At 49.7% G+C, this 23,901-nt stretch overlaps 8 protein-coding genes across 8 annotated transcripts; 5 read left to right on the top strand and 3 right to left on the bottom strand.

Annotated features, from left to right (window-relative positions):
• Positions 1-718: 718 nt before the first annotated feature.
• On the top strand, positions 719-1,968 carry ASPWEDRAFT_141349 (OPA3 family protein). The gene is made up of 2 exons (XM_040829417.1): positions 719-810; positions 875-1,968. Exons 1-2 carry the CDS (start codon positions 751-753, stop codon positions 1,661-1,663), a joined length of 849 nt encoding a protein of 282 aa, XP_040684896.1. The 5' UTR covers positions 719-750; the 3' UTR covers positions 1,664-1,968.
• On the top strand, positions 1,823-2,892 carry ASPWEDRAFT_687132 (uncharacterized protein). The gene is made up of 3 exons (XM_040838983.1): positions 1,823-2,090; positions 2,143-2,395; positions 2,488-2,892. The coding sequence occupies exons 1-3, from the start codon at positions 1,982-1,984 to the stop codon at positions 2,831-2,833; spliced, it is 708 nt and encodes a 235-aa protein (XP_040684895.1). The 5' UTR covers positions 1,823-1,981; the 3' UTR covers positions 2,834-2,892.
• A 696-nt stretch (positions 2,893-3,588) lies between these two features.
• On the top strand, positions 3,589-7,839 carry ASPWEDRAFT_31881 (class I myosin myoA; the record flags this gene model as incomplete). Its single annotated transcript, XM_040833591.1, has 9 exons — positions 3,589-3,591; positions 3,669-3,905; positions 3,982-4,027; positions 4,089-4,571; positions 4,624-6,321; positions 6,377-6,468; positions 6,517-6,764; positions 6,813-7,369; positions 7,421-7,839. 9 exons carry the CDS (start codon positions 3,589-3,591, stop codon positions 7,837-7,839), a joined length of 3,783 nt encoding a protein of 1,260 aa, XP_040684894.1.
• Positions 7,719-9,266, bottom strand: ASPWEDRAFT_45178 (uncharacterized protein). Its single transcript, XM_040836461.1, has 2 exons — positions 8,372-9,266; positions 7,719-8,289 (listed from the first exon to the last, which is right to left on the bottom strand). The coding sequence occupies exons 1-2, from the start codon at positions 8,804-8,806 to the stop codon at positions 8,143-8,145; spliced, it is 582 nt and encodes a 193-aa protein (XP_040684893.1). The 5' UTR covers positions 8,807-9,266; the 3' UTR covers positions 7,719-8,142.
• A 24-nt stretch (positions 9,267-9,290) lies between these two features.
• Positions 9,291-11,536, bottom strand: ASPWEDRAFT_118846 (WD40 repeat domain-containing protein; the record flags this gene model as incomplete). Its single annotated transcript, XM_040828854.1, has 2 exons — positions 9,291-10,726; positions 10,795-11,536. The coding sequence occupies 2 exons, from the start codon at positions 11,534-11,536 to the stop codon at positions 9,291-9,293; spliced, it is 2,178 nt and encodes a 725-aa protein (XP_040684892.1).
• A 751-nt stretch (positions 11,537-12,287) lies between these two features.
• ASPWEDRAFT_31878 (uncharacterized protein) lies at positions 12,288-12,926 on the top strand (the record flags this gene model as incomplete). The annotated part of the gene is made up of 3 exons (XM_040833590.1): positions 12,288-12,373; positions 12,426-12,567; positions 12,612-12,926. The coding sequence occupies 3 exons, from the start codon at positions 12,288-12,290 to the stop codon at positions 12,924-12,926; spliced, it is 543 nt and encodes a 180-aa protein (XP_040684891.1).
• Positions 12,927-13,687: 761 nt separating this feature from the next.
• On the bottom strand, positions 13,688-17,320 carry chsF (chitin synthase CHS3; the record flags this gene model as incomplete). Its single annotated transcript, XM_040828896.1, has 2 exons — positions 13,688-14,531; positions 14,586-17,320. 2 exons carry the CDS (start codon positions 17,318-17,320, stop codon positions 13,688-13,690), a joined length of 3,579 nt encoding a protein of 1,192 aa, XP_040684890.1.
• A 3,546-nt stretch (positions 17,321-20,866) lies between these two features.
• Positions 20,867-23,023, top strand: chs3 (putative chitin synthase activator (Chs3); the record flags this gene model as incomplete). The annotated part of the gene is made up of 3 exons (XM_040833589.1): positions 20,867-22,661; positions 22,713-22,937; positions 22,992-23,023. The coding sequence occupies 3 exons, from the start codon at positions 20,867-20,869 to the stop codon at positions 23,021-23,023; spliced, it is 2,052 nt and encodes a 683-aa protein (XP_040684889.1).
• Positions 23,024-23,901: the final 878 nt, after the last annotated feature.

Raw genomic sequence — 23,901 nt, 5'->3', positions numbered from 1 at the left:
ATGCTTTAATTGCAGGTGGGTATCAAATTATCGCAGTCGACAACGATGCTGCGAAGGGGGTCTAGGATGTTCTAAGGGGTCGTAACAGTCATGAGGTATGATGAGAAAAAATAACTCGATCAAAGGACAGCACGTTAGAAGGGGTATAATGTAGCGTTGAGGTGCTGGTATCTCTACTCCCCAGTCAGTATCACAGGGGGAAAATTGTGGTTCCGCAACGGTTGGCGGAACCAAGAGTCGAATAAACACAAACGAGTAACAAAACCTACCAAAAAAAAGACAACAAGGACGCTTAAAAAATAAAATTAAAAAAGGACAATGGTATACAATGAAACGCCGTTGTGAACCAAGCTGACACCATCGAGGGGAACGACGACGAGGTGGGGGTTGGACGGACGATGCCAGGAAGAACGAGGAAGCAAAAGCAAGAAGTAAGGCAGACGAAGTGAAGCAGAGCCAAACGGATTGCCGAAAGCGGTAATCGATAAACATTGATCCGGACAACGGAACAACATCTGCATAAAATGTATTGATGAGTCATCATGTGTCGCTGATGTAACACTGCAGTGCATAATTACGTGCCTGGCTGCCTGCATCGCCATTTGTGATTCAGCTTCCGAACGATTCTCGATCATTCAAGATACTATCTCAATCTGCCATATTCATATGTTGATGGCATTTGCATCAGCCTAGAAAGCATAATTGACCCCCTTCCACTGATCCTCCGTCCTACTGAGCTTCTCCTTCACCATGTCCCTCACTCTCAAGCTCTCTTCACTCGCTATCCGCACGTTCTCAAAACCGATCGCCGTAAGCTTACGCTCACCGATTCGACCTTGATACTTCTAAATCACCTATGCTAACAACCAAAAAGAATCAAATCAAAGCTCAGGCTCGTGAACATGAACGTTTTCGACGACTCTGCATTTCCATGGCGCAGTCCCTCCACCAAATCGACATGCGACTCCGTCTAGGCAATATACGCGACAACGCTGCCCAACAGAAACGGGCTGCTGCCGAAGCTGAGGCCAGGAAACATAGGCCCACCTCTCCAACCGTCAAGTCGGAGGCAGATACGAAGGCAGAGGAGGCTGCCATCGCAAAAGCCAAAGCTGCAGCATCAGATGCAGCAAAGCCCGCACCCAAACCCCACATTCGACCCTTATCCGAATCCAAGGCTATCGAGTCCGGTGCGACCTTTATAAGTGAGGCCTTTTTGTTTATTGTAGCGGGAGGCTTAATCGTTTTCGAGTCGTGGAGGTCAAGAAGAAAGGAAAATACTCGGAGAGAGGACGTTGAATCACGACTTGCAGAGCTGGAAGAGTCGGAGAAGGCTGCCCGCAAGGCTTTGCTTGCTTTGGAGACGGAACTGTTGCAACAAAAGCCCAAACAGGGCTTGCTGTCGAAGTCGCAGCCCCGGATTCTTCCCCGCGAGGTATGGGATGAGGGAGAGAAGAAAGAAGAAAAGGTCGAAGAAGAGGGATTGTTTTCGTACATCACATCATATTTCTCCTTTGGGGAGAGCACGGAGAAACCATCTGAGGCCGTCAAGGAGAATCAACCTGCAACTGACCCAAATCCTGCAACTGATGCTCAATTGCCTCAGCAGGCTTCACCTCCTGTCAGCCAGGGCAAGAGTCCCTCGGACTCGAAAAGCTCCTAATGGAGGTTAATTCTTTGGCTTTTCATCTTCAAGCAGATATTCGAGATAGAAATTGTTCGGAGCGCTCTATTTTCTTTGGTTGTTTTTTTGTTGTTTTTATTGGGATACCCTTCTCTGTTATTGAAGAACGATTGGACATGTTCTGATCAGTGCATAGATGCTGCGTGGTGGTCTGTTAGGAGTGCCAAAGAGCGACATGTTGCCTGATATGACCTTAACCTTTCTCCCCTCACTTTCATCCATCGAAAATATCACAAACCTGTCTGTATATATACTGCACTTACAAACTTTCATGTCTATAACTGAAAACTGAATCAAATGTCTGTTGATACTTCCCTGGTCCATGGGACCTTTTCCTCTTCGCTTCGAAATCGTTCTGTATGGAAAGTCCTGGGGCAAATTCTCACATCGACAACGAAGCTTCAAGGTTGACCATCGATCATCCGTCCGTCATGGCACTACTAACTTTCATCCAATAGAAAGCGAACTTCCTGGTCATGATGTCGATTTCCATCTTGTCTCGAATTCGCAGTATCTACATGTCCTCCTTCTGACACCATCATGCCTCGAAAGCCGCAACGAACAGGAAACTATCTCTCGATTGAAGCAGTTCTCCAAGTCCATCTCTTCAGACCCTCAACGCAACGCTGTTGTCTTTCTTCTTTCTGAGGAACCTTTCAGCAGTGCGAGTGGCAAATGTAAACTGGACGGGCTGTTGACTCTACAGGTGTTGTATGAGAACCTCCTCCTAATTATCATCCACAAACCCTCATTTCGTTTCTTTATCATCATGGAAACTAACGCATGGCCGATGACTTTTTCAGGATTGTCGAATCCCTCAAGACCCCAATTGCTATAATCCCCGTTCCAGACTCAACCCGCTTCCTATGCTGCATTGAAAGCTACATGGTCAATATCATCGAACTCCCATCGCTGAACCCAACGTTATCTGATTCCGTTTCTCTGCTGTCCCAGACAACAAAATTTGGGGGTTCTCGTGGACTTTCTGAGCACGATACCAATGTGCTGAGTGATTTGTTTCCATCGCTAGGGGCTATGAGTCAGGCTGTTCGAACACAGGAGGGGCGAGCTGTTCTACAGGATTACTTTGGGGATAGAATCATGGGCGAAATTGTGGGTTTCTGGGAGGACGATGGGGTGTGTGAGTAGGGGATTAGTATATGGCCAAGTGATTGTGGATGATGTGGTTTGTAGACATCACGCACGCTAAAAATATATATTTAGAATGACGTTCAAGATGAATAAACTCGACCCAACGATCAGCAACTATGAAAATATGCAATAGAAGGCCATACGAATGCTTGGAAAAAAGCAATACTCTATGGCCAAATCTCCACGTCCAATGGTGCTGCCTGGCCAGAAGCAAGATAAAAAAAAAGTAGTTTCTGCCAAATGACGTCGTCCCTGAATTCTTACGACGCAATTCGAGACGCACCAGCCACGAGCCTGAATAATCAATGCATTGTTGCCCAAATGCGCTCTCTCTTCTGCTAGTGCCAGGGACCAGTCGTGGGAAGAATTTGCCCCCGAAATTGCAACAGGCAAATTAAATCGGGGGTCGAACTACGGTTGATTGCGCGTTTTCCTGGAGATCGCAACGGGTGCCACTCGTGGGCTGTGGCGCAGAGCCGCCTAGTGGCCGGATGTCACAGTACAGGAGAGAGAGGGTACCTGTCTTCATTCCTCTTCCTCGATGACAACAACTACTATCTCACTCTCTCTTCTCTTTCCTACCGGTGGTTCCCTCTTTTACTGAATTGTTCTCGGCTGGATGCTACAGCCCTTGGAATGAGAACTTCAACTCTCACATTGATTTCCTAAATAACTCCTTACACCACCCTCTGATAGGCCAGATTCCCTGACGCCTGGGCGCGAGATCCGGGGAAGTCGGCACAGACAAAAATATGGTGAGTTTGCCCGCACAATATCGCTACAGAGAGCATCTGTTTAGAACGGGTTATTCTAATATGCGATTATTATTTAGGTACAATCACGACGTCATGGAGGCGGGGAGAAGAAGAGTCGCTTCGGTCGCTCCAAGGCAGATGCGGATGTGGGCGATGGGCGACGAGCGGGGGGAAAGCCCCAAGTCAAGAAGGCTGTTTTCGAAAGCACAAAGAAGAAGGAGATTGGTGTTTCAGACTTGACCCTACTCAGTAAAATCTCCAATGAGGCTATTAACGATAACCTGAAACTTCGATTCGAACATGGCGAGATCTACGTAAGGCATCACCCCTCAAGGAGCTTGCGGGGTTCTGCGCGGGCAAGGACGCAAGGACTAACTTTTCTCATGATAGACTTACATCGGGCATGTCTTGGTGTCTGTCAACCCGTTTCAAGATTGTAAGTTGATTCATCAGTGGTGGATTTCACTATGTGTTTGCTGACTTTCTTGTCTTTCTAGTGGGCATCTACACCGACCAGGTCCTCGAATCATACCGTGGAAAGAATCGACTCGAAGTCCCCCCCCATGTCTTCGCGGTGGCAGAGTCCGCCTACTATAACATGAAATCCTACAAAGACAACCAGTGTGTGATCATTTCGGGAGAATCAGGTGCTGGAAAAACCGAGGCTGCAAAGCGTATTATGCAATACATTGCTAGTGTCTCAGGGGGCAGTGATTCATCTATTCAACATACCAAGGACATGGTTCTGGCTACCAACCCGTTGCTCGAGTCATTCGGAAACGCAAAGACCCTGCGAAACAACAACTCCTCGCGATTCGGAAAATACCTGGAATTGGAGTTCAATGCCAACGGCGAGCCCGTGGGTGCTCACATCACCAACTACCTTCTTGAGAAGTCTAGAGTTGTGGGGCAGATTACCAACGAGCGGAACTTCCATATCTTCTACCAGTTCGCAAAAGCAGCGCCGCAGAAGTATAGAGGTAAGGACGGCCCCATTTTATGTTGTTCAGGTTCCTGGCTCATGCCTTTAAGATATGTTCGGTTTGCAACAACCTCAATCGTACGTCTACACTAGCCGATCGAAATGTTTCGATGTACCGGGCGTCGATGATGCTGCCGAGTTCAATGATACCCTCAATGCGATGAACGTTATCGGGATGACGGAGCCAGAGCAAGACGATGTTTTCCGAATGCTGGCTGCTATTCTGTGGATAGGAAACATTGTTTTCGAGGAGGATGACTCCGGTAACGCCGCTATCAAAGACCAGTCGGTCGTTGATTTTGTGGCCTATTTGCTTGAGGTTGATCCCGCCCAAGTCAACCAAGCCATGACCATCCGTATAATGGAGACCGCTCGTGGGGGCCGCAGAGGATCTGTCTACGAAGTTCCGCTGAACACGACTCAAGCGGTTGCTGTCCGCGATGCGTTGTCCAAGGCAATTTATTTCAACCTTTTCGACTGGATTGTGGAGCGCGTCAATTCCTCTTTGACTGCTAGGAGCGCTGCCACAAACAATATCGGAATTCTGGATATCTACGGGTTTGAGATTTTTGAAAAGAACTCGTTTGAGCAGCTTTGTATTAACTATGTCAACGAGAAGCTGCAGCAGATTTTCATCCAGTTGACTTTGAAGGCCGAGCAAGATGAATACGCCCGCGAGCAGATTCAATGGACTCCGATCAAGTATTTCGACAACAAGGTGGTGTGCTCATTGATTGAAGACAAGCGCCCGCCTGGTGTGTTTGCGGCCCTGAATGATGCCTGTGCAACTGCACACGCCGATTCTGGTGCGGCAGACAACACCTTTGTTGGCAGACTCAATTTCCTTGGCCAGAACCCCAATTTCGAAAGCCGCCAGGGCCAGTTCATTGTCAAGCACTATGCTGGTGACGTCAGCTACGCAGTTGAAGGAATGACAGACAAGAACAAGGATCAATTGTTGAAAGACTTGTTGAACCTTGCCGGATCTAGTGCCAATCCATTTGTCCACACGCTTTTCCCCAACCAGGTGAACCAGGATGACAAGAGACGCCCACCCACTGCCGGTGATAAGATCAAGGCCTCTGCGAATGATTTGGTAGCCACTTTGATGAAGGCACAGCCATCGTACATCAGAACCATCAAGCCCAACGACAACAAGGCGCCCAAGGAGTACAACGTTGGAAACGTCCTGCACCAGATCAAATATCTGGGTCTCCAGGAGAACGTCCGCATTCGTCGTGCCGGTTTTGCCTACCGTCAGACCTTTGACAAATTCGTGGAGCGTTTCTACCTTTTGTCGCCGAAGACCTCCTATGCCGGTGACTATACATGGACAGGAGACGCTGAGACTGGAGCCCGCCAGATTTTGAAGGACACCAGCATCCCTACGGAAGAGTACCAGATGGGTATTTCGAAGGTCTTCGTCAAGACACCTGAGACGCTTTTCGCCCTCGAGGCCATGCGCGATCGTTACTGGCACAACATGGCCATCCGAATCCAGCGAGCGTGGCGAAACTATCTCCGCTACCGCACAGAATGTGCCATTCGCATCCAGCGTTTCTGGCGCCGTGCCACTGGTGGAATTGAATTGATCAAGGTGCGAGACCAAGGTCATAAGTTGCTACAGGGCCGCAAGGAGCGTCGCAGAATGAGTTTGCTTGGATCTCGTCGGTTCCTTGGAGACTATCTCGGCATTGGCAACAAGGGCGGCCCTGGAGAAATGATCCGAAACGGTGCAGGCATCAATGGTAAGTTTTCTGTTGTCTTCTTGTTGAATCCAAACCTGACCCTCAATTTCAATAGGATCTGAGGATGTTCTTTTTTCTTGCCGTGGCGATGTTTTGATTTCCAAATTTGGCCGATCCAGCAAGCCATCTCCTCGGATGATTGTCTTGGTAAGTAAGGTGGTTCTCAATTGATTGTTACCCGCTAACAGAATTTAGACGAATCGACATGTGTACATCGTGGCACAAACCCTTGTCAACAACCAGTTGGTCATCGCGTCCGAGCGAACAATCCCCATTGGAGCGATCAAATCCGTCAGCACATCCAACTTGAAGGATGACTGGTTCTCACTCCTGGTTGGCAGTCCCCAGGAGCCGGATCCTCTCATCTCCTGTATTTTCAAGACGGAGTTCTTCACTCATCTCAGCACTGCCTTGCGCGGGTTGAATTTGAAGATAGCAGACCAGTATGCTTCCTTATCAGGTTGAATTTGTTCAAAGCTGACAATTACTAGCATCGAATACAACAAAAAGCCAGGCAAGCTGGCTACAGTCAAGGTTGTCAAGGATCCGGCTGTTCCACGAGACGATTCCTACAAGAGTGGTACAATTCACACTGGAGCTGGCGAGCCTGCCACGTCGGTCTCGAAGCCCACTCCGAAGGGGAAGCAAGTCACTGCCAGACCCGTCACTAAAGGAAAGCTGCTTCGTCCTGGTGGCCCTGGAGGCGGACCCTCGAAGCTGGCATCTAGGCCGGCTCCTGCGGCTCGACCTCTGCCAACGTCAACACCACAACCCGCTGCCATGCAACCACCGCCGGCACCCCAGCCGGCGGCACAGCGCAGGCCGGTCCCCCAGCCTGTTCCCCAGCCTGTTGCTTCTGCTGCTGCCTCCCACTCACGGAACGTTTCGTCGGGCTCCATGAGGGCGCCACCGCCGCCACCCCCGGCAAGTCCTCCGGCGCCCAAGAAAGCGACCGCCAAGGTCTTGTACGACTTTAACAGTGACCGCTCGAACGAGCTGTCCATCCGAGCGGGTGATATCGTGCAGATTATGTCCAAGGAAGGAAATGGTATGTGTCATGAGCCTACGATTTTCTTACACATTTGCTAACCGACGCTAGGGTGGTGGTTGTGCATGAACCCAACAAGCTCGATTCAGGGCTGGACGCCCGAAGCATACCTCGAAGAACAAGTCGCTCCTACACCCAAGCCCGCACCGCCACCTCCACCACCGGCTGCCCCTCGATCGACACCTAGCCCGGTGCCAAATGGAGCAGTGGCTGCAGCGGCAGCCAAGGCCAAACCGGCCCCGCCGGCACCACCAGCCAAGAGACCTAACATGGCAGGTCGGAAGCCAGCCCCTCCGCCAGCCCCTCGTGACAGTGCAGTGAGCATGAACTCGCAGGACTCGCCTGGTGGCAGTGGACGGGGCACACCAAACAGTTCATCGAACGCAAGTCTAGCTGGTGGACTTGCAGAGGCACTGAAGGCACGCCAAATGGCGATGCAGGGGAAGCACGATGACGACGACGAGTGGTGATTTCTATTCTATTCTTTTTTCGTTTTATAATCATAGAGTGTTTATTCTTTTCTTCATTCTGTTCTTTTTTTGCTGTTTGAAAAATGGTCTGAACTTTTGATACCAGCAGGAGCGGACCGTACATTTGTTTGGCGCTTGCATACCCGGTGTCATTGACGGATGTCAGTGCATACATATATGTTGAGTTGGTGTAGGTAGATTGAATGGTTGAATACATAGAATAAGTTGCATCCATTTCTCATATCAACAAGCTATAAACAGACAAGAAAGTATGTCCAAGAATCGAATAAAGGATTCAACCGATTACAAGAACTTGCTGGCCAAGCTCAACAAGCCAGAAGCACCACCTCCAGGGCCACCAGTGCCGCCAATACCACCACCCTGGCTCTTCATGTACATCTTCATGGCCATCTCAGCGGCATTGTTGATAGCGGATTGCTTGTCACCGCTCTGTACCTTATCATTAGCACACATCTATCAAAACAAAACAAAAAACAAGTATATAATAGAAGGAAAGGGGAAAAGAACATACCACATTACCACCGCTGCTCTGCTTCTGCTCCCACAATTTGCCAGCCTGCGACATGGCCAAACCAATCAACTCATTCTTGTCCATACCACCGCTACCACCACTGCTACCACCACCGCCAGTGAACATCTTCAGAGCCTGCAAAGCAGCGCCGGAACCCAGCGACTTGGAGTCGTGGGAGCGGCCGTCGTCCTCGTTGTTGTACAGCGACTGGTGCGAGCTCAAGACTTCGTTCTCGTCGATCTCCTCATGATGCGAGCCCTGGCTCTGGCGGTCTTTGATGAACGAGATGGCGGAGGAGAAGAGGGAGCTGTCTTCGGAGGACTCGTGGTGGGCCTGGGCGTGGTGGGCGGCGGAGGAGAAGTCGTCGTCGCCGTAGGAGTGGCCGTGGCCTCCGCCGTAGGAGTTGCCTTGGTTGTAGTAGTCGTTGGAGGCCATTTTGGGGAGGATGGGATGAAGATGTAATAGAAATGTAGAAATGTAGAAATGTGGGAGATGGAGTGTTCAGGGCAGGAGAAGGGGTGGGAGGTATTTATTTACGCCTAGAGGAGGGGCAGCGTGGCTTCCACGAGGCGTGCCGTTGCGATTGGTGAGATCGCAGCAGATCTGGCGGGGCTCAAGTGGGCGCATCACCGCCACGGTGGATAAATACGGTGCTGTGTGTCGTCAAGGTGGGTGAAGATCCCTCAGCTGAGCTGAAAGCGAGAGGCGAGCTGAACAGCAGCTGAAAAAAACAAAAAATAACTCGAGTCGATTCAACAAATGGATATCATGTCGCTGTGAAATGCTCGCGTCAATCATCGCCACCGGCCATATCAAGTCAATCAATATGCAACCCGAAACAAATTTCCGTAGACGCCTGGCCCTATGTACATACAAAAAATCCATCTACTCAAAGGTAAAATGGAATATAATAATTCAACTACAGCATCAATTCCTCATGCTCTTCATCGCTCATGTTCCACCAGAATCTCATCTGCCGTTCTCGCTCGTTCAACACACATCGCTCATCGTCGTCCAATTCGGACTCTCGAGCCCATTCGTTCGGCAGTCCTCGCTGCTTGAAGCGCTGCCCCCACTGTCGTCGTTCAAATTCCATGAACCCACCAAAATGTTGGTCCGTGTTGGCTACCCAGATCGCACTGCCGTCTGGTGAATAATCTGCTCCGCCAATCTCACCAAAGAAGTCGTGCACCTGTCGACTCTGGAACGTTTGCGCGTTGATGATTGAAATCCGATCTGCCGGCTCACAGCATAGCAGCGTTCGTGGACCACCTCCGACCGGCGAGAACCGTAGCGACCGATATCCTGCCACATCGGATTCGATTTTCTCGAGCATGCGCCACATACGAGCGTCCCAGATGATCACTTTTTTGTCCTGGTTGCTCGTTGCGATATGTCGCATGTCCGGAGACCATGCGCAGGCAAACCCGAAATCGCGGTGACCCCGGAGCGGATGAACTGGTCGGCCGGTGTCTGCCTCGATGACCCATGCGTCTGCAGAATCGCCAATGACGACGCGTAGACGTCCGTCCGACGAGGTCGACGTGCAGTTAATGGCGCGAGACAGTTCGTGATCTGTCACAAAGGTGTTGGTTTCACAGTCCAAAACCCGCAGATGTCGATCATTCGACGCAAAGATTCCCATGGGTGTTCGGTTTGTTCGATGTTGGATTATGTCAAGGTGGTTGGTGATCCCATTAGGATTGTTCGTGACAAGCCCTTGCACGCCTTCTCCTTCTGTACCAAATGGTCGCAATGCATATTCACCACAGAATCCACCAGCAATGGACACGTCATGAGCGGATTTCATGGTGGTGAATTTCACCGGACCCTGGAAACCAGTTTCAACGGCCGGTCTCGTCAAATCCACCAGGCAGTTCAAGTCATCATAACCAGGGGCCCACGACAGCAACTTGGACTCGTGAGCGAAGTGAACGGTATTGTACGAGACGACGGACATCAAATTCCGAAGCTGGAAATGCTTGATTGTCGCCTTGTGTTTGGTGTGCATGGACTTCTCCCGGAAGTAGAACTCCTCTAGAGGCAGTTTCGCCGTCCGCTGATGCAAATATTCTAGGTTGTGGTACGATGTGTACCAATGATCTCGCAGTGCACGGGCATCGGATCGCTTGACTCGCAATGTCTCCCACCAGGGAATTTGTTGAACATCGAAGAAGTCCCCCGGGACTCGGCTAGGCCGAACGACCTTCTCTGGTGGTGTCCAGCCTAGGATGCTCGCTATGGGATGTGGCGGAAACGGCGTTCGCACGGGAAGAAGATTCGGTACAGGAGCTGCACTCGATTGAACAAGCCATTGGTTAATGAACTGGTCGATGGTGAGGTTCCTTTCGTAGGCTATCAAAATCAGTCAGCCATCATACTTCAACATATCCCCAAACCGTAAAGAGCATTGAATAACATACTGGTCCCATGCACAACAGACGAAGGAAAATGTGCCTCAGCTTCAAAATCTGCAGCCGGATCCTCGCTATCCGAGAAGTAATTCCCATGAACATCGTGACCGGGTGGAAAGGGGATATCGGTTGACTGCGAGAACGAATCGTAGTCGGAATTTTGTTGGTAGAAATCATCAATGTCCACATCGGACAGACGACCCATCCCCTCGTGGTGATCCCGATAATCGAGTTCGATGTAATCCTCCTCATGTCTACGGTCGGCCTCATTATCCTGGTAGAATTTCCGCGTGTCGTCGGGATCATCATCTCGTACAGATACAGGTGTCGAGCGCTCCGCACTGATGGATGGCTCATAATCCGTAATCAGGTTACCTCCGTCGCCAATTTCGCTATCCTCGGGGATGGTCGAGATGTTGTTGCCCGTTGCATGGTTGCTGACTATTTGCTGATAGATGTTGTCAAGATCAGGGCCACCGCTAGTCGCATATGTTCCAAGAGACACTCCTCCAATGTCTGCCAGGGCATCGGTCATTTCTGAATCGGATATATACAGATCTGCCGGTGGGGAGGACGAACGATGGAGTTCCGCAGTCCCCGAACTGTGTACGTTTCCATGTCGAAAGAAGTGCTCTCGTTCAAAAACTGCATTGACGACTTGCGAAACTGCTATGGGGTTTGAATCGGTGTTGACCACATTCGGGTAGTGCGATACTGCGGTGAATGCGGAGACGCTCTCGTTTGGGTCCATGCCTTCCTCTGCGACCATGCTGACACCCGGGGGCACTGAAATCGATGACGATCCCGGGGCACCAGGGGCAACATAACTATCTATCTCATCCGGCCATGTATCGTGTGCTGAATCGTGAGTCTGACCGGACAAATCATTCGAATACCGAGGCTGGGATGATCCTGGAATATCGCACACTGCATTTGACGTCCTATCATTGCGATCCCGAGGATACGCAGATGGGCCAGAGTTACCCTGTCCAGGCATCCCTGTCATGGAATGCGGCTGACGATATCAGATAGGAATAGTTGAGAAAAAAGAAAGTTCAAGAAGAAAAAGAAAGGCTGGAGTAGAAAACGAGCCGAATGCTGAAATCCCGGTTGACAGAAACACAAGTCGATTTCCCCCTCTCCGACAAACAAGCCTGATTGGCAAATCAAGCGGCCGTTGCACAAACCGAGAATCGGATCACCACGTTGCCCTCGAAATCGATCGGGGATTCAAACAGATAGAGATCGTGGACAATAGACCCCCCCTGCAACTGTCAAATTCCACCCCGCAGTTGGACTTCCTACCACCCCCACTGAGGCAAATACTCTGTTCTGACGCTGCAAAGTCGGTCCGAACAAAAATGGACTGGCCGAGAAGGCGAAATATGTAGAGGGGAGTCTATGTTGCGTGATAATGAAGCGCAAGGGCGAATAAGACGACTCTGCGCGGGATGCAAGATGGGGGGAGGGGTGTGAGCGGGGATGATGGAAATAGAAATAAAATGATAGAGAAGCGTGGTGTTGTTGTACAGAGAACACGCAAACCGCGCGGGGCTGTCGCAAGTCGGATCCCAAATAATAATAAGCGGTAAGTCTAGAGGTGTGTATGCGTAAATAAAATGGAATATTATTACTGACAGCCTCGTGGCGGTTAATCAAAGAGGTGTCTTTGCTCGTGGAGAGATGACGATGACGCTGCGGATCGGATCAGTTCCGTTCAACTCGTGGGCGCAGGGAAGCGCAGTTTTGCATGGTCAGCCTCCGGGACATGGGATCGTGCATGTCCGGTGGTCGCAGCGTTCGGGCCAGATGACGAAGCTGGATAGGAGGTCGAGGAAGAAGACAAAGAAGAGAAAGAGACGAGAGAAACGGAGAGGAGGGAGGGAGAGAGAGAATGGCAGAGAAACGGAATGGAATATGATCCAGCAGAGATGCAAGACGACCAATCGGGACAGGCGAGAGTTATTCTCGACCGTCACATGAAGTGGAGATCGCCAGGCAACCAGCGCAGGAATTTGACGTGGGATAATAAGACGATGACAGGATCGAAGGAAAAGAACAAAAGAGACAAAAAGAAACGAAATAACGGACGGAGACGAGAGGTGGATGAGGAAAAGGGAGAAATGAGGTTGAAGATATGAGGCTTTCTTAGTCAGAAGCAGCCAAGAAAAGACCGAGGAGAGGCCAAAGCAGCAGAGAGACCACCACGCGATTAGCTTCAATATCAGCCACGAAGAAACACATTATTAAAACAAAACTCGCTGTACTCCGGACTCCGTAGGCAGCCGAAGATGGCAATGTGAAGCATAACATGTCAAATGCAGATCTTTCCCGTCTCATGACCAGCAGCCACGTTGATCTGTGGCAAGGGTCGCAGCACAGCAGGCCGGGATTTGGAATGGCTAATTGGGGATAATTAACTGATATAACAGATGTGATGTATATCTTAGACTGATAGATCTTGTGTCACCTTGAACAGCACATTCCGAATTCATTCCGAATTCATTGCCGCATTAGGCGTGGAGCAGTCGCTCTCGCTATAATCGTCGCTGTACATACATGATAGCCTGACAAAAATCCCCCCAACATCTTAGGTACACAAGAAATATTATCACACATAAAAAGCGAAGCGTCATTCGTGTGGAGGGCGTAAAGAAACAGAAGATCGCATAAGTACCCCAAAAGACTCCTGTTAGTCGACACTGCTATACTATAATTTTTTCAAACGCCTGCTAAGAAAGGTGTGCGACATGATACAATAAAGCACATCATACTCATTAATAATCGTTCAGAATGACGCATGTCAGTAGTCCGAATGTGGATCGTAAGGCGGATATCCAGCCATTGGAGGAGCTTTTGTCCATCCGGCCTGGTTCTTCAGACGTCGATCTAATATACAGAGTTAGCGGGTTTCCTCATGCTGAGAGAGTGAGCAAATACCTCTTTCAAAATCGCGCCATCTCTTCATCGTGATTTGGCTGCTGTCGAATTCTCCTTCACCGGCCTCATGCCCCTTATCCTTCGCCCCGTCGGTCTGGCGCGTGTCTCCCCAACTGAAATCGTCAAACTTCCAGTACGAGTAGGTGGGGAGAACAAAGTTCCAAATTGGCAGCGATATGAGATATATGAGCATCCAAAGCACATACACCAACCGGTGCGCAGTCACAATGATCAGAACACCAGGAAGACCGAGAATCAGCGCCAGAAGAACCAGCGGAATAACTTGTACTGGTTTCTTAACGATGGAAGAGATGACAACGTAGAATGTAAACGCAATAGCAGCTGGGAGAACCAGAGTACCGACAAGCTCGATGAAGATCACAAACTGCATGCTGAAGCAGAATGTTCCGCACAGGTCTCGGACTAGGACCAGTTCGAACAAGTTATGGACGGTACTGTTGATCCAGCGACGTCGCTGAGACAGAAGAACCATGAACTGATCTGGTACCACCGTTTTGCAGACGGCCTGGGGTACAAAGATCTGCGAGCGCTTGGGGAAGGTTCGTAGCATCAGAGTGGATAAGTATCGGTCTTCACCTAGAAGAAGCAAGTTCTTCTTGTGGAGGGTGTCCACCACATTCTCTGAATAGTGTTCCACTATATCCGGATTGGCCAGGATGGGAACCCAATAGTTCTGGCCTCCTTTTGGAGCCTTGATCCGGTACATGGAGAAGCATCCGGGTAGACAGGTTACACCACCAAAGACCGACTCGAACGACTTGGACTGATGGTGAGAAATAAAGTATCTAGAGTATAGTTAGCAAATGATTAAATATCTAATCAGCATATAGGAAACGTACTCAAAAACCTGGATCATAGTCACCCAGCTCTGGGTTTTGTTTGCGATCTTGGTCTCACCACACAATCCCATGACCTCAGGGTCTTTGACCATCGCGGATATCATATGGGTCAAACTGTCAGGGAAGACTTTGGTGTCCGCATCAACCATTAGGACAACTTCGTAGAAATCTGGCGGAATGCCAGTCACGTTCCAGAGGCCATTGAACATTTCAAACTCCAGCTCCGTCATTCGCTCATCAAACATGACCTTCTGCAAAAAGGACATCAGGATAATCTGACTGTCTCTTTTGCCCCGATTTCCCGGCTTAGCCTGGGTTGACTCCGCAGGAGTGCCGGACTTGACAACAATCATCATCGGGACACGTTGCTGCTTCTCTGGTGGAATAATCGATGTTTCGCCATAGTCATAAAATCCAGCATAGACCTTGGCCATGTTGTGTCGCTTGGAACCTATAGCTACGGCGACATAAGAGAATGCCTCAACATCTTTGGGGGCAACAACGTGGTCGCGCATCATGCCCAAAACAATCTCCGGAGTGGAAAATGCTTCTCCTTTTCCCTTGATCATACCGTCGCAGATAACGACAATAGTCTTGTGGCTGTTCGGATAATCGGTCATGGCAATAGAATCCAATGTGGTGCGGATACCATCTTCGCCCTCGGAGTAGCATGTCACCAAACACAGAGCATGAGCTAAGGGATACCCGTACGGTTGCCATTCGGGCGGTGGTTGAGGAACGACTGATTCGTGAATAAATCCAGCTGGTCCAATTCCATCTGAGTTTGTTACGGCGTTTGAGTAATGAGAGTCTTGCCCCGGGGGTAACAGACTTGTCCTGCTAGCACCAGGGTTTTGGCGGGACTGCTCTGCACTCAATGTTCCACCACTGCTGTTTTGGCTTTGCTTGTATATAGAGCCAGTTGCACCACCTGGAACAAGTCGAGAAGTAGAGTTCTGACTCGCCATCGTAACATATTGAGGTCGTTGCTTACCACCAGCACTGACAGTATAAGGGCTGGAGAACCGAGAAGTGGTAGGCAGGAAACTAGCCCGCTTGCTCATTCGATCCGACAAAGGATCCGCAAGACGAGGACCAGGTCGGTAAATATCATTCGACCAATCCTCGATTTGCTGGTTTCGGGACTTGGAGTCCGTACCCATGCTCGTCTTCTGCGCAGCAAAACGAGGGGCCAAGAACCACTGGAACAGCAAAGCGAAGGCAAATTTGACGATGACAATGGACAAGATGAAAATCAAAGACACGTAAAGAACGACCTTGGACGCAATACACCCAACGGTATCGGTATCAATACTGCCAACTTTGATGATCTGCGACAGGCACTTGCCAATCTTCTTTTCTTCGCCGCTCTGAAAGTAATAAGTCAAGTCGACACCACGCACGTTGGGGTTTTGGCGAATTTCATCAAACTTGGCAGGATATTGGACCTGCGAAGTGTTGAACCAACGCAGAAGGTCAAGATCCAGAACATCTCCGGAGTAAACCGCCAGGTTCCTGCTCTTGTTTTTGGTATCATCCCATGTATAGTACACATCTCCAGAGCTTGGTAAGGCATAGAAATCTTTTCGAGCTGTTCCAGATGTGTGACAACCCCAGCCAGGGTAGAATGGCATGGTCATATTTGGATCCGAAGATCCATCTTGTTTAAATGTATTGCAAGGAAAATACCAGCCCAAATCTCCATTGGAGTTTGAAGGCACGTCGGATCCATCGGCGAGAGTGATGAGGTTCTTGCAAGCCCCGTTGACCTTTTGAAAGAGAAAACTGCCATCCTCCCCTCCATACTTTGTCGATAGATCATATAATACGTTGGAATCGGCGGGAATACCCGCAGCGGCCGGGTGTGTCCACTTGGTTAGGTCGTAGGTCTTCCCATGGAAAATCATGTAGTTGCTACTAACCTGGTTGACCTTAAGCCGAACCGGTGGTGTCCCACATACTGCTGCTGTGAAACCGAAGGTGAGGAATCCGACGAACGCTGCGATAAGTAGAATGACACTGATGAGGCCCATTTTCTCACGCCACGCGCTGCGCTGCTCTTTCTGCGGCATTCCGAAGCACCTTAAGACAAAATCCGGGGCCCAAAAAGTAATCACAGCGCAGTATGCGCTCCACGGACTGGGTGGACGAACTTGTTCCATAGCCTTTCTTCGCCTCCTCTCTTCCGCGTCTGCTTTGGAAATCTTCCGGGATGATCTTCTTTTCTTCGAACGACGACGATTCGGCAGCCGCTCCATGGGTTTGTTGATATTTCCTGGTTCGCTCGACAATACGTCCTTTGTTCTCACTTCCGCGCTCCTGGGCCCGTTTGTGTCGGTTTCGTTTTCCGCTTCAGTGAGTGGTTCAGTGATCGGCTCATTCCCGGTCGTCGAAGGGTACGTGGGCATATTCTGGGCTCGTTTTCTGTAGTGGTAATTCGGATGGTCGCGATCGATGCGACTGCGCTCCGGTTTCACCAAACTCCTTTTGCGCCTCAACTCCCCCTCCGGCAGTTGTCTCTCTTCATCTGGATCTCGATTCCGGCGTGAACTGTGCGAATGATGATGGCCATGATGATGACGGCGGTGTCGATGGCCCGACGACGGACTCAAAGGGTCGTCGCTGTACCCTCCCGTATCGCTATCTCGACGTCGTCGCCGAGAAGGCTCTCGAAAGACCGTGCGCTCTTCATCGCGCCGCGGGGATATTTTCCCCGGCCTCTGCGGCAAAGACATGACGCTGCTACCCGATACCAAAGAGACAATGTTAGTGTCGATGGCGCGGAGATGTGAAACATGTACACTCACAATTAAAACAATGCAACCATGAATGGCAGGAGAATTTCGTGAAAGAAAGAATAATCAATAAATCAGGTAATTCGTAAACAGCGTAAAAGTCGTAAGTCGGAATCCGAGTGATCTGATCGATCGATGCGACGTAAATTTCTCTGTTCCAGGTGAAACAAACCCTCTCCAACCCCGGCCTATGCGATCGAGTCTTCCGATAACGATAGAATATACAGGGGCGCTATAATTTCAAATAACCGAAACGACAGTCGCGCGGTTGCAACTCGCAGAATATTTGTCGTAAACGATGGTCGGCGCTGAGGATCAGCTGGAGGAGAACAGCGAAGTGATTCAGTGATTGGACTAGAGAGCCCTCTGAGACAGCCTAAAGCAAGCAAAGCGGCTTCACAAATGATTATCCCCGACCAGCGCAGAAACCCAGAGAGCAACAGGAAACAGATGAAGAAAATCCGCGATGGGATGGGATCTGAGGGGAGAAAAAGCTGCGGGACAACAGAGTCGAATGATGTTTGTGTGGAGATAAGCTGCGATACTCTATGGAAGAATGGCCAGTCCCTTGCCTAAAACAGAGGCATCACGGGGTTTGCAACTGAGCTAAAAAAGCTGCCTTTGTCTGTATGAAATAAATCAGCAGGAATGGATATTCGCCAGCTAGTGCTATGCCAGAGCGATGCTACCTCTGCTGCTTTGCCTCTGGAGTGTCACAGAAGAATCGAGCCGGTGGCCAACGCTGTATCAAATCATGCCATACACAAACAATACCATCATCGCGGCCATGTGCGTCGCTAGGGGCAATTGGTCTGCCCGGCCGAGCAAAAGACCGGGCTTTCCACCAATCAGCAGCAGCTGGTGGAGCCCACGGGTTGATTCGATCCTGGAAGGTTACAGTCACGTAATTTATAATTGGCCAGCCCACCCGGGACATGACAGCCACTAGCACTGTTTGGTGTGGTTGTGGGGAAACATGGCCAATTAGATAATTTAGGCATTGTCGCTGTTCCATTTTTTGATCCATGATTTGCGCCCCTCCAAAAAGATCTCAACGTTAAGCTACAGAGTCTATTCATCCACGAGGGGATATCATGCAGATACAGTAAATGGGATAATATCATCAATAACAGTATTACATATTAAAGAGCATACAGAGTAGGTGCTGGCAGAGTAATATGAGGCTCTAAATATTATGACCCAGGAACTTCCGAGATACGATTATGGTGGCCTAGAAGAGCTCCATACAGCATGCATGCATCTCGACAAAGCTAAATTCCTCTGTTCTATTTTCAGTCCACCAAAAGAGGGGAAACCACATTGTAACTACGCCACACTTCAGGTATACTGTGCATATATGCTGACAGTCTCACTATACTATGGGGTAAGGCAAGCTCACTCCAAGTCGATGGGAATTAAGAAAAAATAAGAAGAGGCAAAAAAAATTGCTAATTTTATCAGGCAGATGTAGATCCAGGGCCAGGAATAAAAAGAAACACGGTTAGTTGGCAATTCCACGCGCGTCTCTTCTGTATCACACCTACATATCATGTACAGTATAGAGCATTGCGTTTGGCCATGCGGATGGAATCCAGTTTCAGGACAAGGTACAGCTGGATTCTGATAACGAATTGCATTGTTACAAGAATGGCGACATCCTCAGCCTGATGATGTAATGCGAAAAGCATATGCAAGGAAGCAGATCTGCCATCCAGGATTATCCATCCTGATTCTGCTGGTCCTCGTAAGCAGACAGTCGGCAACGACGATCTGAGATCCCCGAGAACAATTCATTTGGCGATCATACAACTAAAATATGCATTTCTGCCCTAATATCTTCCATCCGATGTTGCGACCTGATTTAAAAAAGAAACTGATCAACATATCCAGCCGCCCTGATAGATCGTACCCCGTCCATGCTGGTGAACTTTATGGATAGCGGGACCTGCATCTAAACCGGAGATCTCATTGTTACGAAAAATCGATACGGTGAGGCTCAATCGAAGTGAGGATTCGCAATGGGCATGAATCGTCAGACCGGTCATTTCCAACAATCCTGGTCAGCCACGTTGTAGGTGCCGGTGGATTGGAATTGGAATTATATGTGATGTGTATGTATGCTGGAGGTGGAGAATGCGATGCAGTCGACGGGCGGTGGATAACTTGATATAGTAGCTTGAGATATGATGCCAAATATCAACCCGGAGAACCCCGTACGATGGTATTATTGTTAGTCATAACCATCGCTTCGAATTTCCATGTTGACAACAGGCATCAGAGCGGAATATGTGCCAATAGCATCATCGTAATATGGCGGGTGGCCACCGTTTCTTTGTTTCCCTTGGCCCAGCCTAGCGATAGTCGGGATTCTGCCCGCTTCGAGCGCACGGATGGAGGAAGATTCAATAGACCGGGATGAACAACATCGGATATGCATTATCGAATATTGCAGGCATGGGGAAAAGTCAGTCGGCTGTAATAACGCTCCGTATCCTCGGTGTTATTTTAAGCTGACTGCGCTGGAACCTGTCGATTGAGATTCAAATCGTGGCCGCCAAGAAGCGTCCATCGATCGTCTGTCTGGCGTCGGTCTCAGCCACGGCAGTTGAAAAAGAAACACCTTCGCTTCTGCTCCTCGTCTTCCCCTCAGTTGCCTCAATCGTCAGAGAAAGACTGTCTTTTCTCGTTTCTTTTCTTTTTTCCCCTTCTCTTTCCTTCGCTTCGTTTGCCTTCTTCAGCTGAAACAGTGGTACGTCGAGCTAGCCTCGTGCGATGTGACCATTCTTCTCGAATTTCCCAACTAAAAGCAAAGCGTCAAAAGAAAAAGAAATGATATCACTGCTGACCATCGTCTATTTGCCACAGTAGCGAGGATTTTCCGTCCATCTTCTCCCAATCGGTTGAAAACTAAGAACGAAAAAGAAGGGACCAGCAAAAAAGTGGGGGAAATCTTTGTCACAGACGAATCTCCTCTCGCCCATTCTCTCTTGTTGTCCAGCAGGCAATTGAGGCTTCATCGGATCTGCCAGGCATCCATCATTCGTTTTTTTTTTTTTTTTTTTCTTCTTACTTTCTTTCATTCTCATGATTTTGGTCACTCGCAGGTATGGAATGCACTGTCTGCAAGGCAGCTCGGGAGGAACAAAAGCCGTCTAATGTTTGCTACAGGTGGTGGACCCTCTATCCGAACGACCCATCGATCTGCTCAGCTTCTCCACGACCTGATAGCACCTTGATACCCCCTCAATTCCTCTGATATCACTGGCCAACCGCTGTGGACGTCCTAATACCGTTCCTTCCACGCGCCTCAGTTATTAGTCGCAGATCCCCTCCAACCTCCCAGCCCTCTCCCTCCTACTCCGCACATATGACCGCATACAAACTCTCCATGCCAACCATATAACCCGACACTCGCTTTGCGATACCTATTTTGGCTCAGGAGGATAGAGTCCCAATAACACTCGTTTTACACTATTTTTGAGAAAGATGGCTGGTCCGGTAGTAGGAGAACACCGCCACTCTCTCTCATCTCCTCCTCCGGTCTACTTAAGATCCTCTCCGCCCGTCTCACAATCCCGATCAAATCCAAAACGACCCATGGGATTGGGCGTTGTACGGAAGGCATTACCTTCCTCTGCATCGCAGTCAGGAAATCTTCCCGTGGTAGGCAATTCTCTCGTTTCGCCGCCAAAGATCGATGGTCCCTCCGATTATGAGATACCACCGCTTCCCACATCTGCCTTTTCACACATGTCGCTTGAAGACCAAGCGCCGACGCCTCAACAAGCCTCCGATGCTGGGTTTTCACAGCGCAATGACTCTCACCGGGTTTCCGTCCCGTATGTACATACACCTGCTAACAGCGGCTCGTGGTCGGTCGGCGATTCACAAGTGAAGGATGAATCAGGCCTTGGAAAGAAGAGGGACTCATCATCCGAGCGTGATGCACAGAGTGGCAGTCACAATAGCTCCTCTCGTGGGAGTCTAGATAGCACAACTCACGGATCGGATGGTTACGAACCTCTGCAGTACCATCACCAGCCCTACCGCAACTCCGAGGGCTTCCTATCAGTATCTGCAGCAACGCCTGCTAATAATTCCTCCGGCTACAGCCCTTATCTTAGTCCACGAAGACCCGGTCATTCTCCATATTCATCTGGCTCGGATCTTGGTCGTCAGGGGCGGAACTTTTCGCCCCAGGCATCTCCGCGTCTGCATGCTCGCTCGGCATCTAGACATTCTACCTCATCTCCCGATACTCGCCCTCTGTCCTTTGCCGAGCTCCTCAGTGCCCCGTATCCTCAGCCCGGTCCCGCGCCGGTCCAATTGGGCAATGCCCATCTTCGATCATCGGTTGGAACTAACGCATCCTTGCTTAGCCATAAGCAGACGTTTGACATGTATCTGGCCAATGTGAAGAAAACAGATGACCCCGCTGTCCAGTACGAGTTTGCGATCTTCATGCTCAATGCGATGTTGGAGATGCCTGCTGATGAGCTTGACAAAGGCAAGAGTACGTCAAGTGAGAATCAGTCTGAGATCACCCGAGCCGGTCTTTTGAGAGAAGCTAGATCCATTCTCCAGCGCCTTGCCGATCGCAGCTATCCTTTCGCGCAGTACTACCTGGGTGACGGCTATGCTTCGGGGCTATTCAGCAAGGGCAAAGAAGACTATGATCGAGCATTTCCTCTCTTTGTCGCGGCAAGCAAACATGGACATATCGAAGCGTGCTACAGAGCAGCTCTTTGCTATGAGTTTGGTTGGGGAAACCGGGTTGATGCTGCCAGAGCTGTGCAATTCTACCGTCAAGCAGCATCCAAGAACCATCCAGGTGCCATGATGCGCATGGCCAAGGCCTGTCTCTCAGGAGACATGGGCCTGGGCAAGCGCTACCGGGAAGGCTTGAAATGGATGAAGCGCGCAACGGAATCCTCTGATATGCAGTACAACTCGGCACCGTACGAACTAGGCTTGCTGCATGAGGCGGGCTATGGTGACGATGTATTTCCCGATCCATCTTATGCAGCACAGCTGTTCACTAAGTCGGCCGATTTGGGACACGACGAGGCCTGTTACCGCCTGGGAGACGCGTACGAACATGGCAAGCTGAATTGCCCGCGAGACCCTGCACTGAGCATTCATTTCTACACTGGCGCTGCACAGCGGGGACACCCATTGGCCATGATGGCTCTGTGTGCGTGGTATTTGGTAGGTGCTGAACCTATTCTGGACAAGGACGAGAGTGAAGCATATGAATGGGCCAAGCGTGCGGCAGAACTTGGTATGTTCCCTGATGGTCAATTTTGAGTCGATACTGATTGAAGTTTTGTAGAACTGGCCAAGGCGCAGTACGCCGTTGGATACTTCACCGAGATGGGCATTGGCTGTCGCCGTGATCCCCTGGAAGCCAATGTGTGGTATGTCAAAGCAGCCGATCAAGGCGATGCGAGAGCGATGCATCGAATTGCCGCGATCCAGGCAGCCGCGGATGGTGCCAACCCGGTCATGGCTGCAGCGGGCGCTGTAAGTGAAGGGAAGAAACAAAATCGCAAGTCAGGTATGTTCGTTCTGAGCAATTTCTTGCGTAGACTGAGCTGACAGTGTGGTAAAGGCAGCAAATTCAAAAGGTTTAGCATTTTCTAGTTTGCCACGACACCACGGCTTCTCGTCTCCATCTCACCACTTCCTCGTGGCCGACAGACTCGCCATGATTTAATACGTATCATCAGATCTATTCCATCGTGGTCATCATATTTTCTCCATTTCATCTTTTGAGCGATTTCTTGTACAGCGCCGTCGGGGTTTTCAGCATTTGGGCCCTCTTTCATCTTTTAAATCTACGAGTCATTTGTTGATTTCGTTCATTTGTTCGATACCAGGAACACATACCATCTGCATTTTTCTTGGTCAATTTCATTATGGATTTTTGAGCCGGGCTATCTCCATCTGCATCACATTCATTCATCATGTCTTCTGTTTATTGTTTCTCATTTTGGGGTTTTGGGTATCCTGTGCATGGACACAGCGGGTGGAATCATGGCGTTGGTTTTGATATTTTCCTATTTTCCCTGGTTTGAGCATGGCTTGCATATTGGATGAGTTTCAGGGTCAGACGAAGCAATTCTCCGACCGCAAGAGTTGAATTGATCAGTCATTTGTATCATATTGGAAACTCGCAAATTATTGTTTTAACCTGACGATTCGGAAATTTAACCAGTGGCTGCGTTTGTGCAACGTGAAGAGTTACGACGACGTCATGGGGGACACTGCTATCCCCTCATCTCTCCTGATCCATCCACCATCTTGATTTTGGCGAGAAGCGGACTGATAGACGATCTCATGGTTCCTGCATTGGCTCCATCAGGCGAGTCAATCATTGCCCATCGCGGCAACTCCTAGGCATCGTATCCCTTACGCCTCCAACAAGCTGGACAATTGTCCTGCCAAGATGGCCCTGATCCATCGCCACTGCAGATCGTTCTCCTGAATGACACCGCGATGGGGAAAAGCTCTCCATGAAG

The sequence above is a fragment of the Aspergillus wentii genome, assembly GCF_001890725.1.
Source record: "Aspergillus wentii DTO 134E9 unplaced genomic scaffold ASPWEscaffold_8, whole genome shotgun sequence".
NCBI lineage: Eukaryota > Fungi > Ascomycota > Eurotiomycetes > Eurotiales > Aspergillaceae > Aspergillus > Aspergillus wentii.
Note: the sequence above shows the minus strand (reverse complement) of the source record. Positions and strands in the feature narration are given on the sequence as shown.